Consider the following 18,106-nt stretch of genomic DNA (forward strand, 5'->3'; position numbering starts at 1 on the left):
AGGAATATAGTAATCAAGGAACCACACACCTCTTTCTTTGTACTCTTTTAATAAGATCAGTTTACTAAGCTCATATATTATATCATATCATATCATATCATATCATATTATATTATATTTAGGTTTATATACTGCTGTTTTCCAAAGACTCACGGTGGTTTACAACATAAAACCCCCATATAAACCCCATTATACCCCGGGCTCTAAAGCCCCCTACAACCACAAAAGATTGGTGGCCTAAAATATCTCCCTCCCCCCAAGCAGACCTCCATAGAAGTGAGGGCGTAGATGTACTACAACTATGCCTGAGGAGGGGCCATGCTGTTCCTAGTGCCGGCACTTGCCTCAATCAAAGACCTGGTGGAAGAGCTCCATTTTGCAGACTCTGCAGAACTGTGACAGCTCCATCAGGGTCCTCAGCACTCCCAGGAGCTCATTCCACCAAGTTGGGCCAGGACTGAAAAGGCCCTGGCCCTGGTTGAGCCCAGGACCTCCAAGAGGTTCATGCCCACAGAGCAAAGTGCTCTGCAGGAGGCATAAGCAGGCAAGTGGTCCCTCAGATGTAGGGCCCAAGCTGCAGATGGCCTTTAAGGTTAAAACCCAAATCTTGAACTTGATCCAGGCCTGAACTGGCAACCAATGCAGCTGCCACAGCACTGGCTGGATATGAATCCTCCAAGATGTTTTTGTGAGGACCCTGGCAGCTGCATTCTGTACCAGCTGGTGTTTCCAGGTAAAGGACAAGGGTAGGCCAGTGCAGAGTGAGTTACAGAAGTCCAATCAAGAGGTAACTGTTATATGGATCACAGCAGCGAAGCAGTCTGGGGGAAGGTAGGCCGCTAGTAGCCTTGTCTGGTGCAGATAGAAAAATGCAGTGCAGAATACTCCCGGGACCTGGGCCTCCTGTCCTGCCACCTTTCAACCCAGCCACAGGATCTCCATCTTGGAGGGGTTGAATTTCAGGTTACTCTGCTCTAACCATCCAGCAATGGCTTCCAAACATTTGGCAAATGTAACTTGGGGGGAGTCTCTGTCTCCATGAGGAGATAGAGCCAGGTGTCATCCACATATTGGTGACAACCTAGTCCATAACTCCAGACCAGGCATAAAAATGTTAAATAGTGTGGCATAAAGAACCACACCTTGAGGGACCTCACAAGGGAGTCAATAGGTGCGCGACAATTCCTCCAGAACCGCCACCCTCTCTGTCCGGTTCCGGAGAATGGAGCACAGCCACTAAAGGACTGTCCCCCAAATCCCTGCCCCAGTGAGGCAGTGAGTCAACAACTCATTGTTGACCATATCAAACACGGTTGACAGGTCGAGCAACATGAGTATAGCTGAACCACCCCAATCCAGTTGGTACCGGAGCTTATCAACTAAGGCAGTGGTCTGCAACCCTTTACAGGCTGCAGACTGGCGGCAGCAGGGAGGGCGATTGCCCGGCAGAAGTGCCGCGCATGCGTGTTTTCGGCTGCGCATGGCGCATGCGTGCACGGCCCTGCTTCCCTCTCCCCCCTTCCCACAGTAAGACGCTTGCCGGGCTGCAAGCTTGAGGCCTGGGAAGTTTCTTACTGCGGGGGGGGGGGGGGCGGGGAGAGGGAGCCGTGGCTCGGTGCCAGGGCCTTTGGACTAAGGCAACCACCGGCTAAGGCAACTCAGCATCATCACCACCCCATGGCCAGGACTGAAGCCCAACTGGTATGGGTCGAATTTTGATGAGCATTTCAGACCTTACTGTTTTATTTAGTTTTCAGATGTGAGTTTTGGTTTTACTTGTAATTTTTATTGACTGTGTTGAAATTATTTTGCTTACTGTAAATAATTTTGTGCTCTATTAATTGCAAACTGAAATCAATAGGGTAAACATTTCTTAAAAGAGGTTCCCGAAAAGTTTAATAGAGATGAACTAAGGAACATATCCATACATGCAGTGCTGTTCTTGCTACTTTGATGATCAGTGCAGTTGCGATGGTGATCCCTAATCACCTGAAGGTAAGTGGTATGTGTCCTAGATAAGTACTAAATTATATGCTGCTGTTGCCAATGAAAAGCTGCACCATGGCCCCAGCTTATTCATAATGGTGACATCACTTAAGTTCCTATGTGTATTGGCCTGGGTAGATTTGGGAATCTCACAAATGCTAGAAAGTGCTAGCTATCTTCTTTAAGTTTCAGCTTTACTCCATATTTCCTAGAAACTACAAAACCACATGTAGAAACTGTGAAAACTGCAGTTTTTCAGCTGTTGGTGGGAAGCTCATTTTTTTCTAAGCAAAATATGAATAATCATTGCCACATGTAGGATTTTTCCAAAGGATGTAGCAGTTACAACTTTATAATTGTCATGGATAGATGTTAAGATACCATATGCAATGGAAAATTGTAAGCATGAAGTATATTTAGTATGCTGTTTTCATGCTTATCTGCAGAATAGTTTTCCAAGTTGAATATAAGTAGCCATCAGTACTTTATAACTATTGGCTGATATATCCGACTAATAGTTGTTTCATTGGTGTTCTTTAAAATGCAGATGATGGAAGACATTGAGTACTTTTAGGTTTTGAAAGCTGGCTTATTTATTATACTTAGTTATCTGTTTTCTGTGCTGTACAGTGACCTCAAGCATACTTCTGATTTCCATTGTGGTTTAGGAAAGTATTAAAGCTGTGGTGCTGTTAGTTCTGGCAAGATTCAGTACAAAAATACTAAGAACAGTTTCTTCATCGAGCTTCTTTAGTATGCCAGTACCACCCATGTTTTTCTACTAATGTGTTTTGCTAGTTCTGAGCTGGGAAATCAGGTAGGCCTGTAAGGTTAACATGTAATACTAGTATTCAAGCCCGCTCTATTCTGAATACAGCGGGCACTAGGCAAGGGAGCCCCCGGCAGCCGGGCGCAGGGCAGCTGGCGGGGGCTTGTTGGGCTGCGGCCTGACATGGCGAGAGGCGCTTCGCTGCACGCAGCTGCCAGGGAATCCCTTGCCGGCGGCCTGTCCGATTCTGACAGTGAAACTAAGTTTAGGTATCTACTAGTGTATTGGAGTCACAATTAAGAACGTAAGAAGAGCCCTGCTGTGGGTCAGATCAACGTTCCATCTAGTCCAGCATCCTGTCTCACACAGTGGCCAGCCTTTTCCCATGGAAAGTTCTGATGTTACCTCCTGGCTCTAGGACAGGGGTCATCAACCCTGGCACGCGAGAGCCTCGGCAGTGGGCTGCGTCTCCCTCTCCCCATCCCCCCCTGCAGCGAGAAGCTTAGTTCGCGAGCAAATCAGCCGCCGAAGCAGCCGATTAGCTCATGGCCCGGCAAGCTTCTTGCTGCGGGAGGGAGGGAAGAGGGAAGTGCAGCCACTGGCATGCCGGTGGCGCAAATGGACATGTGCCGACCTGCCGTGCATATGCGTTTGCGCATGGCAGGAGCGCAAATGTGCATATGCGGCAGTTTCATGCATGCGTGAAACTGCCACACGTGCACGTTTGCGCCACCACCATGCGCAAATGCGAATGCATGGCGGGTCCACGCATGCACATTTGAAAAGTAGGGTATAAAAACCAACTATTCTTCTATACAGTGACATTGTAATAATGATCATTTTATTCTCAGTCCCTTTCCTAATAATCTCTAACAGAGTTTGCCTTTTCACTGCTGCAGCCCAGTGGGCTGACCATTTCATTGAACTCGTCACTACGATCCCAAGATCTTTTCCCCTCTCAGTCTCAGCAAGTTGAGATCCCATTAATCTATACTTGTTGTTTAGCTTTTTATTACTATTTTTCTGCTGGTCTGTAGTTTATGCCAGGTTCAAAATTTATACCCAGTCTAGAAAGAGCAAGTGAGGAAAATTTCTGTTTACTTATAACTGCTTTTTTCTATGTTGTATGGCAGTTGATCAAAGAGTGACCTATCTTTGTGTTCAGTTCTTTATTTAGGAGGCACAAATTCCAGTTCCAGAGTAACTGGTTGGTCACTGTGTAAGAAACAGAGTTTCCAGCCTCCAGGTGGTGCCTGGAAATCTCTAGATGATACAAATCTCTGGGATACATAGATTAGTTCACCTGGGAAAATGTAATATATTATTTTTGAAATTTTGCCCAGGAAGGATGATATTGGGAGGGATTAATTCCACTCCCTCCATTTGCTGTGCAACTAAGCCATATTAGGGTCCCCAGATTTTTAATTAAAACGGTATCAAAAGCAAACACGAGGTTAAAAAAGACACCATACCTTTAGGAACAGAGGTTAATTTAGCTTCTGCTATCCTGATGTGATAAACTGTCACACCTTCAAATGCTCCAGGTTCTATTCCATCATTATCAAGAGGATTTGCACTCATTTCTGTCAAAAGAAAGTACTTCGTAAGCGTGACTTCTCAAGTCAGTGTGACTGAAATATTTCAGCAACTCCTGCAATTTACATAGCAATAATAAAGGAGAGCCTTTGTTCATGCATAGTGCCTTGATTTCATGACTGCGATACATCCCCTGTTCTCTGGAGCACCTTTGAATTACTTCCTAATCAGAAAGTTTTAGAATAACTTCCATATGCAAAGTGAAACCCAGAATTTCTTATTACACCATAAGCGAATTTACACAATTTTAGAGTGGCATACCTATTGCTCAAACCCAAACTGCCCCAGCTCCTGTGCAGGAGCATAAATTGGGAGCAGATGAGGGGCACTGGGCCAAATGCTCCCCCATGTAGGTGCAGGAAGAGGTGGAGCAACCTGCCATGACTAAAACACCAGCCTGCAGCCTGGCATGAAACCTTCAGTGCATAAATGGTCTGGGGGGAATAACAGAAGTGGACTGACCAATGATTTCATCTCATTTGTCTGACTGTGAACATAGACCTAGAATGTAGAACAAATCATCTGCACAATTTGGTGCCAGTTTGGTGTAGTGGTTAGGAGTGCGGACTTGTAATCTGGCATACTGGGTTCGATTCTGCACTCCCCCACATGCAACCAGCTGGGTGACCTTGGGCTCGCCACGGCACTGATAAAACTGTTCTGACCGGGCAGTGATATCAGGGCTCTCTCAGCCTCACCCACCCCACAGGGTGTCTGTTGTGGGGAGAGGAATGGGAAGGCGACTGTAAGCCCCTTTGAGCCTCCTTTGGGTAGGGAAAAGCGGCATATAAGAACCAACTCTTCTTCTTCTTCTTCTTCTTCTACAATGTGACATCTACAGAAGAGGAAGATTTTTCTACAAACCTGAGAGAGCCCTGAGATTTGCAGAAAAATCTTCAAAGAGAAAAAATGGTGAAGGGAATTTTAAAAACCATCACAATTGTTGGTGCTCTTACAGTTAAGCATTGTGAGATCTCATTGTACTGTATGCTAGATCTCAGCCCATGAAACCCTATAAACAGTGCTGTTTCTAGGATAAAGTGAAAGGAAAGAAGTAGTGGTGGTGAAGAAAAGAGAGGAGCCAAAGTTGGGGAGGGAGAAAGGGAAGAGATGGTAGTAACAGTGATAGTGGAAAGGTGAGGGGGAAAAGAGGTAGTGGGAAAATTCAGGGAAACAGGAAGCAGTTGGAGGGTGAGGAAACAGAGGTGGTCAGGGCTAGGAGAGTAAGTAGAGAAACACAGTGATGGGAGAGGGAGGAGAAGCAGGAACAAGTGAGAACTAGTGCAGGAGATGGCTTTTCTTCTCTCCTGCAAATCTCTCTCACAGGTTTCTTAGAATAATAGTTAGCATTTGTATAACACTGAGATGGACTGTAATTTTAAAAGCTTGGAAGTGTTATATAAACAGATAAAGGATTGTGAAGTGTTATTTCTTCAGAGAACCTTGGATGACAGGCCGCTCCAAGCTATCTGATTGGTTAGCATCAGTTAAGCAGAGAAAGACTTATGAACTGGATGAAGATTCAGTTTAATTTCAGTCCTAGCTGAAAAGAGTTGAGTACTAGAATTCAACCCTGACTGAGAGCAGTTCAACACTGACAGGAGAACTGGGGGGAAATTGGCAAAGAAGTTCAGAAAGTAGGTACAGACTCCCATTTGAGCCAAGGAAAGTTCTTCCAGAGGGAGAAGAAAATTCTCTACCCAGTCAAATAAATAGTTAGGTCTGAGAAGTGCAGAAATCCCTGGTCTGGTGTTATTAGAAACTTCCTTTAGAGACCTTAAGAGTCAGTTAAAAATTCAATAGAAGGAGTTTGGGTACTGGAAAGAGTGTACCAGCCCTCTGGAAACCAAAAGAATTGGAGTATGCTAAAAAGATGTGTACTTAATTGTTTAGAGAAAACACTGGAACAACAGCATCTCAACATAAATCATTAAATCATTGTGGAAAGCATAAGAAGCTCTCATTAGCTTGAAACATAAGAACTAAAGTATGCATGTTTTACCTCAGAAATTTCAAACTCTGATTTCCCTCCATGTTTTATAAATATTTTGCTATTTTTGAATTTCAAAATGCTTCATGTGCCATTTCAGTTGTTTAAGTTAAAGTGGGCTCCTGATCCTTCCCTCAGGTTCCTGGACTGAGTCAACAGTCAAACTATCTTTAAACCGCCCGTGGCGCCATGGGCGCCACGGACTAAATAAAGCGTTAAGGGGCCTGGAGGTGGGCTTTGTCCGTGATGAGGAAGGGTCCGGATTGGACCCTTCCTCACGACAGACAATCGGAGGGACCAATCGGCAGGCGCGAAGCGCCTGCCGTTTGGTCCCTCCGATTCCCAGCTCCAGCAACTGCGAGCCGCGCACAGCGCGGCTCGCAGTTGTTCCCGGCCTGACGCGGCGAGAGGCGCGAAGCGTCAGACCGCCGCCCGAGGGGGGGTTCCCTGCCTGGCGGCCTGACGCCCGAGGGAACCACTGGCAGTCGCGCGAAGCGTGGCTGCTGGGGGTTCCCTGCCTGCCTGCTGCCTACAAAAGCCTGACGCCGACGCCGACGCCGACCAGCCCGCCGCCGGTGAGTCCTCAATCAATCACACTCACAGGGCCGGAGCCCAGGAATAGCTTCTACCTCGAGGAGGAGGCGGGTGTGCTTGGTGGGCCACGGGGAAGCCATGGACTCACGGGGGGAGGAGGCCGGGGATTGCTTCAGCCATGCTTGCTGTGCCATGGGGAAGCAGCCACTGTGGCGGGAGGGGGGAGAGCCCTTTCAAAGCCCATTCTTATGAATGGGCTTTGAAGCTAGTCATACTATAAAAGGGTGGAACAGCCAGAGTTCTTCAGCAAATACATTACTAGGGCAGTTCAGTCAATAAAGGGAATGGAGGAAAAATCTTGCCTTTGAGGGAGGTAAAAGGACACGGCCATAAACACCTTAAAGAGTTTAACTCTTCACATAAATTATAATGTAATCTTTACAAGAATGCTGTAAAGTCAGTCCATATTATCAGGAATTCATAGTACAGGTATTCTTGACCCTACTGGTATACACTTGATATAGCTGATATAGTTTACTTACCTAAAACATGCAAAGCCTTCATTCCTTTAAAAGCTTCTTTGTGTACCTTTTTAACCTTATTATCATGAATTCTCAACTCTGCCAAGCCTTTTGGCAGGTTTGCAGGGATCTCAGTTAACTGATTGTGGGACAAGTACAGACGTCGCAGTTTTTTTGTGGGTTGAAAGGCTTTGGGATGTATCTTGGTTATTTTGTTGTTGTTCAAGGCAAGTGCCTAGAAAAAATATGTGAAAAGCTGAGGTTAGAGTATGTTTTAATTTTTATGAAAAGTATATTTGTAATGTAATGTAATATAATCTTTACACCGCTCCAGCGGAGTGGTATAAATAAAAGCCTAAGGGCTAACTGGGAGGAGAGTGGGTGCGCGCTGTCTGTGATAAAAACTCGGAGGAGCGAATCAGGAGCCGCGAAGTGGCTCCTGATTTGCTCCTCCGAGTGGCACTCCAGGGCCAAGTGGCCAATGGGGAGGCGCGCAAAGCGCGCCTCCCCATTGGCTACTTGGCCCGTCCTATGAACACCGCACCGCCGACTCCCCAGTCTTCCCAGGCAGCCATCCTCACCGCTGGGCCCTCCACACGGAGAGTCCTGTTTGCGTGGAAAAGAGCATGACCGCTGCATCAAAAGATGCAGCGGCCCTGCCCTTTTCCCACTGCCTACTCACAAAATTTGCCCACAAACGGGGATGGCTGTCGGGGAGGAGGGTCGTCCCACGCCACCGTGCCCAGGGAAAGCAGCAGGACACCTCGTCAAAGACGCAGCACCCCTGCTGCTTTCCTTCTGCCCACCGACAGCCCTTACCCGCTCAGGGAAATGGCCGCTACCCCTGCCGCTGCCCGCGCGCTACCCACTTCAACCCTGACCATCCCTTGGAGGGCCCCCCTACCCTTCTCCCCACCCCTACTTACACTTTACTGCTTTTCCGGCTGCTCCCTCCGCTCACTGACACCGCCGCGACCAGGCTGCAAGGGCTGCCCTGCCGCCGCCGTGATGGCCCCAGATCCATGCATGCGCCCATTCCATGCCCAGCCACCAGCGCAGCGCCCAGGCCTTGGGGTCCACCCACCCCGCGGCGCGAATCCGCCGCCCAACGCGCATGTGCGCATTTCAGACCCGGCCCCATTGCACCCGCCATCACGCTGCCGCCAGCGAGCGGACTTCTGGCCAGCCCTGCTTGCGCCCAACATCATGCTGCTGCCCGTCCCACCCCCGAGGCCTGACCACTGCACTGACGACCACCGGAAGAAGCGCCTACCACAGCTAGCTGCCTGGCGCGAGGTTAGTGTGGCCTCCAAGAATGGGGCCGAGGCCGCCAAATGGACCGCCCGGATCCACCACTCTGCTCTGCCCATTTTAAAAAATGGGCTTTGCTTCTAGTCTTAACACCGCCCGTGGCGCCGCGGGCGCCGCAGACTAAATAAAACGGTAAGGGGTTCTGGGGCGGGATGTGTCCGGGATGAGAAAGGGTCCGGATTGGACCCTTGGCCGCCGCCAAGGGAGCACCCGCCAGCCGCGCGTAGCCCTGAGATCCAGCAGGGAAGGTTGCCACCTCGCCACGCTACTGCAGCCTCGCCTCATTGCCGCGCCGCCGCAGCCTCGCCTACAGCCACAACACGGGCCCAGGTAGATCGCGTTGTGGTGGGGGCCCGGACGAGACATGCCGTGCTGTGCCGCCCCATGCCCGCACCGGCCCCACCGACTCCCGAGCCCCGCTCACGCACCGTCCCACTCCTGCACCGGCCCTGCCGACTCCCGAGCCCCGCTAGCGCCCGCTGCATTCAGAGTGCAGCGGGCTTATTTACTAGTATAATATAAGCCTCTTGTGGCACAGGCTGGTAAGACAGCCGACATGCTGTCTGAAGCTCTGATCATGAGGCTGGGGGTTTGATTCCAGCTGCCGGCTCAAGGTTGACTCAGCCTTCCATCCTTCCGAGGTCAATAAAATGAGTCCTCAGTTTGCTGGGGGGTAAATGGTAATGACTGGGGAAGGCACTGGCAAACCACCCCATATTTAGTCTGCCATGAAAACGCTAGGGGGCGTCACCCCAAGGGTCAGACATGACCCGGTGCTTGCACAGGGGATACCTTTACCTTTACCTTAAACCCACTTTAATGGGCTTAGAAGAGCATAACTCTGTTTAGGATTATACTGTTTGGTCTACAAATTTTTAATTTGTGTAAAATATTTTTCTATCCAAAATTGCAACCGTGTTGAGGCCCACTCAGCGTTCCATCCTTCCGAGGTCGGTAAAATACTCAGCTTGCTGGGGGGTAAACGGTAATGACTGGGCAAACCACCTTGTATTGAGTCTGTCAAGAAAACGCTAGAGGGCATCACCCCACGGGTCAGACATGACTCTGTGCTTGCACATGGGGATACCTTTACCTTTACCTTTATATTTAAATGCATATCTGTTACTTGTCGGTTATTAACTTGTCCATATTGAGATTCATTTGGAAATAAAGTTTTATGTCAATAGATGTTTTGTTTGTTTGCAAACCTTTCCACATGTGTTACATGAACCAAATGTTTCCTCTCAGCTAACTGTCAGAAATATTGCTTTTAGCTTCTCCAATAGACTACAGTCTATATTTTTTATATCTTGACTGCAAGTTTTCACATTCTTCTGTGATACAAGCTATTCACTATTAGTTTTGAGCTATATGAGCATTTTTACTGGTTTAATTTCTTACAATCATAGACTTTGAAGGGGCCTATCTAGTCCAACTTCCTTGCTCAATGCAGGATCAGCCTAAGCATCCATGATAAGTATCTGTCCAGCAGCTGCTTGAAAACTGTCAGTGAAGGGGAACCCACCGCCTCCTTAGCCAATTCCGCTGCTGAACTACTCTCATGGTGAAATGTCCTCCCTGATATTTAGCCAGTACTGTTCTACATATATATATAACTTTTTGACTCTAATTCTTCCTTTCTCCCCACCTTTCTAAACCATGGTCTTTTCATGTCTACCCTTTCTCTGAGGCTTGGCAAGTATGTGCTCACTTTAGGCCTTTATGTGGGGCACAGTACCTTTCTTTTATTCACAATGGACCTTGCCCCTTTTGTCTAATAACAGAATATGCCCTCGTTGAGGACTTATTGTTTAGAGGCCATATTCACATATCCATTACAGTTTTTCTGACCTGATTCCTGTCTTAGAAATCCTGTTTTCACAGCCTTTGCCTTATCTGGGGAAGGCCATATTAGACTAATTTTTCAGCATTAGTGTTCAGATTATATATTTATTATTTGGAAAATCTATATGCTGCATTTTCAGACCTGTTTGAAGTGGCTCACAGCAATAAAACAATAAAAGCAATTTGTACCAATACAAGCGTGTCAATAAAAATCCAAGTCAACCGAAATGCATGTAGCAGCTTTAAAAAGCCCTCTAAAGCATAACATCACGTAAAATAGCAGAGTTAATATTTCTTTTTTCAAACAGTACATTTGCACAAGGTACCTATGTAGTGTCATTTCATCCCATTCATAAGCTTTGATTCAGAGGAAAGTGGTTTTATTTCGATCCAGCCATGGAAGAATTTAGCAAGAGTTATTTTTTTTAAACCGTTTCTTAGTGCAATGACTTTATGATCTAAATAAGATTGCTGCAAATTAAACTTACATAAAGTGATGTGAGTCCTCTAAGATCATTTTCCTTGACTTCTTTAATTTTGTTGTTTTGAAGGTCTAACATGCGCGTATCAGGAGGAATATTTTTTGGTATTGAGGTCAAACCTGTTTATTAGGACAAAATACAATATAAATAAGCATTTAAAATTATATTTTACCCCTTGAGTGCTTATATTATTTCAATTGTTTGTTCTGCATGAACATTCTGCCCCACCCTGTTTAGCTAGAATGAGATTTATCTGACTTTTATAAAAGATATATTTCTCATGAATTTATTTCTATTCTATTCTTGTCTAAAGTTTACTTTAGTTTACTTTTAAAGGATGCTTTTTCTCCAAAATGTGCATAAACATCTTCAACTCTCTAAAACTAAATAAAAGCTATGTGTAAATATTCAGTCTGCTGTGAATTAAACAAAAGCCACAATGCAGAAAAACCTATAGCCACAGAAATTGTCCATGGCATGTGAGTATGTCTATTTGTCCTTTCTGTAGTGGACTTGAGCCCACAAAAAGTCATGTTAAAGCAGTGGTTCTCAATCTTCCTAATGCCATGACCATTTGATACAGTTCTACCCAACCATAAAATTATGCAAGTATTCTTTCACAAAAATTAAGCCGAAACTGACCGATGGCATTCATGACTTTATATAAATTGTGTTTTTCTTGGGTTTCTCAGTTCAGTTCTGACTCTTGTCCCACCATGCTGATCTCACTCTTTTCCGCTGCTCCAGACAAACACTCTATCTTGATCTACCTCACAAGCCTGTTGTGTGGATGAAATGGAAGAGGAGCGATGCTGGCCACTTTGGGAACCCCTTGGAGAGAAGGGCAGGGTACAAACCGAATAATAAAAACCAATATTTGGAAGAACAAATATGGAGTCCAGGGACACCTTTAAGACCAACAAGGTTTTATTCAGCTTTTGTGTGCAGGCATCCTACCTCAGATAAAATTGATTTGGAGACATCAGTAAAGTAATGTGGGCCACAGTTTCCCCCTTGGAGAGAAGGGTGGGGGAGAAGCCAAGAAGACCCATGATTTGGGGGAGGCAACACAGTCGGGCCTAAGTTCAGAGCTTCTCATTGCATCTGGGCTGGGCTGGGGCACATGTCCATCAGGGGCTACTCTCCAGTTGCCTCCTCAGGCCATCTAGCCTCGGCCACCCACTCGCCACCCAGCTGGGGCCAGACCCAAAGCAGCACAGTGGCGTGGGCGTGCCAGTTGCCCGGGCAAGCGTGCTCAGAAAGCCAAGCAGGTGGAGGTGCGGCCATGCAGGGTGAGCTGTGGGATGAGGAGGGCAAGCTGCAGGAGCTGAATTGCCACCTGCGTGCCTACGTGGGGTGGGGGTGGGCACTGGAAGAGGAGAATAGTTGCATGGTGTGGGAGCTAGCAGCGCAGCGCAGGCAGAAACGGCAGCCCACAGCAGAGGAGGAAGAGGTGTCCGAGCTGTGGCTGCGGCTGGCGGTGGCTGAGCTGAGCTGGGAGGCAGCGCTGGAGTGAGACGTGCTGCACGGCAAGCGGGTGCACCTAGAGAGGCTGGGTGCACAACTGCAGGAACTGCACTGCCGCCTGGAGCCCAAGGCCACCGAGCTGCACCGACACCTGGAGCACCTGACGGAAGACTGTGCTTGCTGCAGGCATTGCTAGAATAGCTGGCAGCTGAGCGCGGGTGCCTGCAGGAGGAGCAGCAACCATGGTAGCGCCCCACTCCCCCAGCCAAGCTGCTCACCCTGCTGCAACCCCTGTGAAAGGGTCGTTCAACCCCCAGGTTGAGAGCCAATGTGTTAAAGTAATATTGTTAGTCTTTAAAATTATTTTTGTTTGCAGTTAATAGCTCAAGACACCTGTCTTTTCCTGCTGGGGAAATGATAGTGGGGAAATTATCTGAAGAAGTGTGGTAACACGCAAAAGCTTTGTGGGTCTTAAAGGTGCCATTAGACTCAGACTTTGTTCTTATGCTTTAGTCTAACCTGGCTACTCAGCTGAAATTTGTTTTTGAGCTAGGATCCGTTTGAGGTCTGTAGGATAGTTTACATTCATAATCCCCTGTGAAACGGATGAGATTTCAGTGCATTATCTTGGTGTGGACCCTAAGGCAGTGGATCCCAGCCTTTTTGGTAGAGTGACTCACAAGTCCAAATGTATATGATATGAACTTATCCAGAGCTCTCCCAAGTTTTTTTTCTTTTTTCTTTGCACCCTAGCAAAACTGTGACAATGGCACTCATCTACTGCAGCATTCCATTTTCTATAATAACTAAATGTTTTTGAGAAACCAAAAACCATCACACATAGGGTGCAACTTCCCCACTATGAATGTATGACATTAAAGATACTGGTTCCAAGGGCAGATATTGCCTGAAAGCCCCCTTAAGTTTCCCCTTTTCTACTCCTTTCTGACTTGTCCATGCCTAGCTAGCCTACCTTTATCTGCACCGCTATCTTCAGCTTTTTCTCCTTTCCTCTCCCGGAGCCTTCTTCTTCATTTTATCTTCATGACAACCCTGTGATATAGGTTAGGCTGACTATGTGACTGGCCTAAAGTCATTTAGTGAGAATCATGGCAGAGTAGAAATTCAAACCTCGGTATAGATCCTAATCTGAAACTCCATACCAGCTTTCATGGGCGGCTGCTGTTGAACAGCAGTAAACAGTTGGGCCTTGTGTGTCATACAAGTAGTATGTGTCAAGTCACCCATGGGTTGCTGCCAGGCCAGGCCATGATGCATCCTCCTTCAAAGCCCAAAATATCTCTGAGAAGGTCCCTGCCCTCTCCCTTTGGCTTATAATAACAGAGAAAGTTACAGGGCTGGCAATACTGTTGTAATGGCCAAGCAACAGTTACTGAGGTAATTCTTTCAACTTGAGCTCAACATCTTCGGTGTAAATGTACTTCAGAACATTAAAAAGAATTATAGTTTCAAAAATGCTATCAGGTTTAAAAATAGGGGTGTATGAGATCATATGTCTGTAAATTCATAGAACAATGAACACAGTTTCAAATAAATGAAATGTTAGCCTTACCCAAATCAGAACAGTGGACAACTCTAGTATAGCACTGACATCCAAAAGGACACACAGGAAATACATCGAAATTTGGAAAAAGAGAATTATCATCTTTGTCATCTTTGTCATCATTGTCGTCATCGTCGTCATCATCATCATCATCGTCATCCATCTCTTCCATATCCATGAGCATCATATTCTTTAATGTGAAATAGGAAGGGCTTATAAAAGGCTTAGCTGAACATAAAGTCAGGAGGAAGAGGAACATGTAATTGCTCATGTCTTCACAGGGTGCAGTTTCCTAAAATAAATATAATTTCATGAATCTTTATTTACTGTCATTTAGACCAAAATTTTAGATGCACTACAATACAATAGCAGTTTGTAAAAGGGAAGGTAATACGTTAAAAGGTTAAAAATGCATCAACAATAACACTTCTTCATCATAAAAGCCAACATTTAGAAGCATTAACTGCCGTTACAAGGATAAAATGAGCCATAAAAGCAATAAAACTAGTAAAGCTGTTAAAATATAAAACAAAAGACAAGATTATGAGACATACGATAATATCTACTAACCAAAAAACATAAGATGTTCTGTGGACCTATAATGGCTATACATGAGTGACCCAATCTTTCCTAATTCTTAAAGCTAGCCACGCAAATTTTGCTACTTTGCTAGTTAACAAATTATCTGTATCTGATAGCAATATTTGCAGGCGATGCTTTCTCAGGTCATGAGGGCATTCTATAAGCATTGGTACTAATGCACCTGTGCGAATATGATTATACAGCTTGCGCTCAAATAAGATGTGTTCTGTGTTCTCTACTTGACCCTCATTGCAGATACAGAGTCAATCCTTGAGAGGGAGTCCATCAAATTTCCCACTCAAGTAAGCAGAGGGTAGGGCATTGTGACGGAGGGTATAATTTCATGAATGCAGAAAAAAAATACTTTCACCAAACCAGTATTTTCAATGCCTATTAAATTTTGATATTTTGCTACAGATAGCAGTATTGAGCTCATTTTTGGAGGCCTGGGTTGTTTAATAGATTCTTTTTACCTATACATTTTATTCATTTGTTTGTGATCAACTGCAGCTCCATATATTTCCTAGTTATTGTTTAAAATATGAACAGAATCTGCCCTCTTCCCACAGCCTAAATCACTGGTTGTCAAACTTTGGGTCGAATCCCCAAAGTAAGCTATGACTCTTTTGCCAGTAAGTCACATACCTGGGTGGAAGGAGGAGAAAGAAGGGTATGAAATTGGACAGGAAGTTCTTGGACACCTGATAGAATCTGAGCCCTCCAAGGTGGCCTGATGCCCCACAGAGACCCATGTTGTCAGCACCCCAAGATTCTTTGACTGCCAGAGATGAACAAAGTCAATCCAGCTTGACTTTAAAAACTGTAAGTCCAAATAAGATAATGAAGAATGGGATGATGCACCAGGTGTTTGGAATACCGTTGGCAGGAACTCCCCTAGGTACTTTCAAAATGTAGTAGTATGCCTGCCCAAGGGTATTCGTCTAGTGTTCTTTGTCTGACCCTTCAGCATTCCTCATATTCATGACCATAACAATGACCTATGTTTGTGGGACAATAGCCAAAGCAATTGGGATTCCTCTAATAACATACTCTTACCATGTTTCCCCGAAAATAAAACACTGTCTAATTTTTTTTTCCTCAAGAAGATACACTATGGCTTATTTTCAGGGGTGTCTTATTTAGAAAAGTCAATACCATCAACAAAGGTGTTTGTGTGGGGTGAGAGACACCCACAGACTGTTGCCGGTCAGTGCTGGGGAGCGGCAGCTTTACTGGTGTTTGTGGGGGGTGAGGACAACTGGGACATCCAGCTCCACCGTGGAGGGGCAGAGTGCTGATGCTGGCAGCACACTAGCTGGCACCCGCCTGCAGGCGCAGAGCTCTGCATCCGCATGCAAGTGCCGGCTGGCGCGCTGGTGCAAACTCCACCCCTCCCACCAGGGAAGCAACCCCCAAAAGGGCTAGGGGAGGGAAGCAGGTGCGTGGCAGGGGAAGCGGGGGAGAAAAGCATGGTGGGGTTGGAAATGTGCTCGGGGTGTGCTTGGAGCTGGCACCTGGCTGCAGGCACCCAAGTCTTCTGTCAAGCATCAGCTGGCGTGAGGGAGACGACTGAAGATGGTGCCGTGCTAGCCCGTTCCGTGACGAGCTCTCGAGCCAAGCAGAGAGCCAGGAGCCGATGCACCTAGCAGACCTGAGTGGGATGCGCAAATCTCGCTCGCTGGTCGCCCTAGGAACCGGGGATGGCATCCTGAGGGTCCTACAGATCCGCGGAGACTGAGTTCTCCGGATCTCCACTGCCTGTGCTTGGGGCCATGATGGCATCCTTGTCGTAAATAATTTTCTAAGCTTGAAGCGACCAGCTGCATAAAATCCTGCATTCTTCTGCAGATTGACAAGAGCCGAAGTCTGATAAAATCAACGCAAAGACTATGAGTTCTCTCTCTGCTCTCCTATTCTTTAAAGCCAGGCACCAGCCCCCCTCCTTCCCCCCTAATCAATTTACACGGGAATCCTTTCTTCAGACGGGCGTCAAGCCAGCTAAATACACTCGTTAAAACAAACAAAAAAAAGAGTTTAAAGATTTGTTAAAGAGAGCTCAGCGGGGGATGCTGAGTTAGTACGAAGATTGACAAACTAATAATTTCTGATCACCCGAACTCTTGCGAGACCTCGCAAGACCTCCTGACTGTAATCTGTGACTGTTTAGAGCTATGGAAAAACTAACTAAGGCTCAGTTCTTTCGCTTGTTATGCAAAGGTAACTCAGAGATACTGAAAGTAGTCAAAAAGATTGAAAAGGAAATCCAAGACACCAAGAAAGAGCTCTCAGACAGAATCGATGGTTTGAAAAAAATAGCTGATGAAAACACAACTCAGCTGACAACACACCAAACGAGAATCCAATGTCTGGAAGTTAATGAACAGGAGTGGGAGAGAGTGGCAGAAGATAAATTCGAAGCCCTGGAACTAGAATCTATAGCTAGGAATGTAAAAATCAAACAGACCTAAGGAAGGAAATCACTGAAAGCCTGGAAGACTACTTAGAGGAGGAAGAGATTCGGATTGACAAAATATACAGAGTCTATTCAAAGGTGACCACACGCAAGAAGCAATCAAGAGACATCTTTGTGGGCCCTGACAGCAAGGCTGCAAGAAATACTCTACCCAAAAAGCTTCACGCGCTGAGCTCGGTGGATCAAGAAGCACAAATACTTCAAGACCTGCCAGCAGATACATCATGGAAAAGAGCACAATTCCATCTTTTGCGACCACCTGAAGAATGTGAGGAACAGTGGAGCAATTACCTGGTCTCTCTTAGGAAAGACAGCAGCAACTTTTAGGTTAGGGCCAACATACAATGGGAACTGACTATATATTATTTGGGATAATAATAGATTGTATTCTTATATGTATTAACAATTACTTGGCTAAGAAAGACAACAGAAACTTTTAGGTTAGGACTAATATGCAATGGGAACTGAATATGCTCTTTTTAAGATAATAACAGACTATACTCTTACATGTATCAACAATTATTTTGCCAGCTGGTTGTTTCTTTTTCTTTTCATCTTTCTATAAGCACTTTATATACAATTTAAAAACAAATTTCTTACAGGGAACATATTTGGATCAGGGTTCCTCCCTGCTTGCCTCCTGAACAGGCAAAATGAATGCAGAACAGAACAGTTAGTGAAGCCTCTCTCGCTTTCTCCCTTGGCAAAATTATTTCTCTTCAAAATAAAACTATTCTTTTAATAGGAAAAAAAAAGCATCAGCTGGCGTGTTGCTGCTGGTTGTCCCTGGTTACAAAAAACACCCTCCTCACCACCTCGCCTCTCCTGTTTCGGCTGCTGGAAGCAAGCCGGGATTGCTGCCGCTGCGCTGAGGAGGTGGTAGCACGTGCTGGAATCTGCCACGAGGGAGGGAGGGAGGGAGGGAGGGCGGCTCTTCCCTTTGTCTCCTCTTGGCTGGGCTTTTCCGCCCCCTCCTTTGCAGAGAG

The 18,106-nt window shown here is 46.1% G+C and overlaps 2 protein-coding genes across 4 annotated transcripts in view; one reads left to right on the plus strand and one right to left on the minus strand.

Annotated features, from left to right (window-relative positions):
* CENPP (centromere protein P) overlaps nt 1–18,106 on the plus strand; it is a 220,415-nt gene that overhangs the window by 98,957 nt on the left and 103,352 nt on the right. The window lies entirely within an intron of this gene.
* ASPN (asporin) overlaps nt 1–18,106 on the minus strand; it is a 31,106-nt gene that overhangs the window by 7,732 nt on the left and 5,268 nt on the right. Inside the window, exons 2-5 of the mRNA XM_077325732.1 lie at nt 14,075–14,357; nt 11,041–11,153; nt 7,418–7,631; nt 4,228–4,338 (exon numbers count right to left, since the gene is read on the minus strand). Coding sequence (XP_077181847.1) covers nt 4,228–4,338; nt 7,418–7,631; nt 11,041–11,153; nt 14,075–14,336 — 700 coding nt within the window. The 5' untranslated portion in view covers nt 14,337–14,357. The remainder of the gene's footprint in view (nt 1–4,227; nt 4,339–7,417; nt 7,632–11,040; nt 11,154–14,074; nt 14,358–18,106) is intronic.

The sequence above is a fragment of the Paroedura picta genome, chromosome 3 (genome assembly GCF_049243985.1).
Source record: "Paroedura picta isolate Pp20150507F chromosome 3, Ppicta_v3.0, whole genome shotgun sequence".
NCBI classification, from domain to species: domain Eukaryota; kingdom Metazoa; phylum Chordata; class Lepidosauria; order Squamata; family Gekkonidae; genus Paroedura; species Paroedura picta.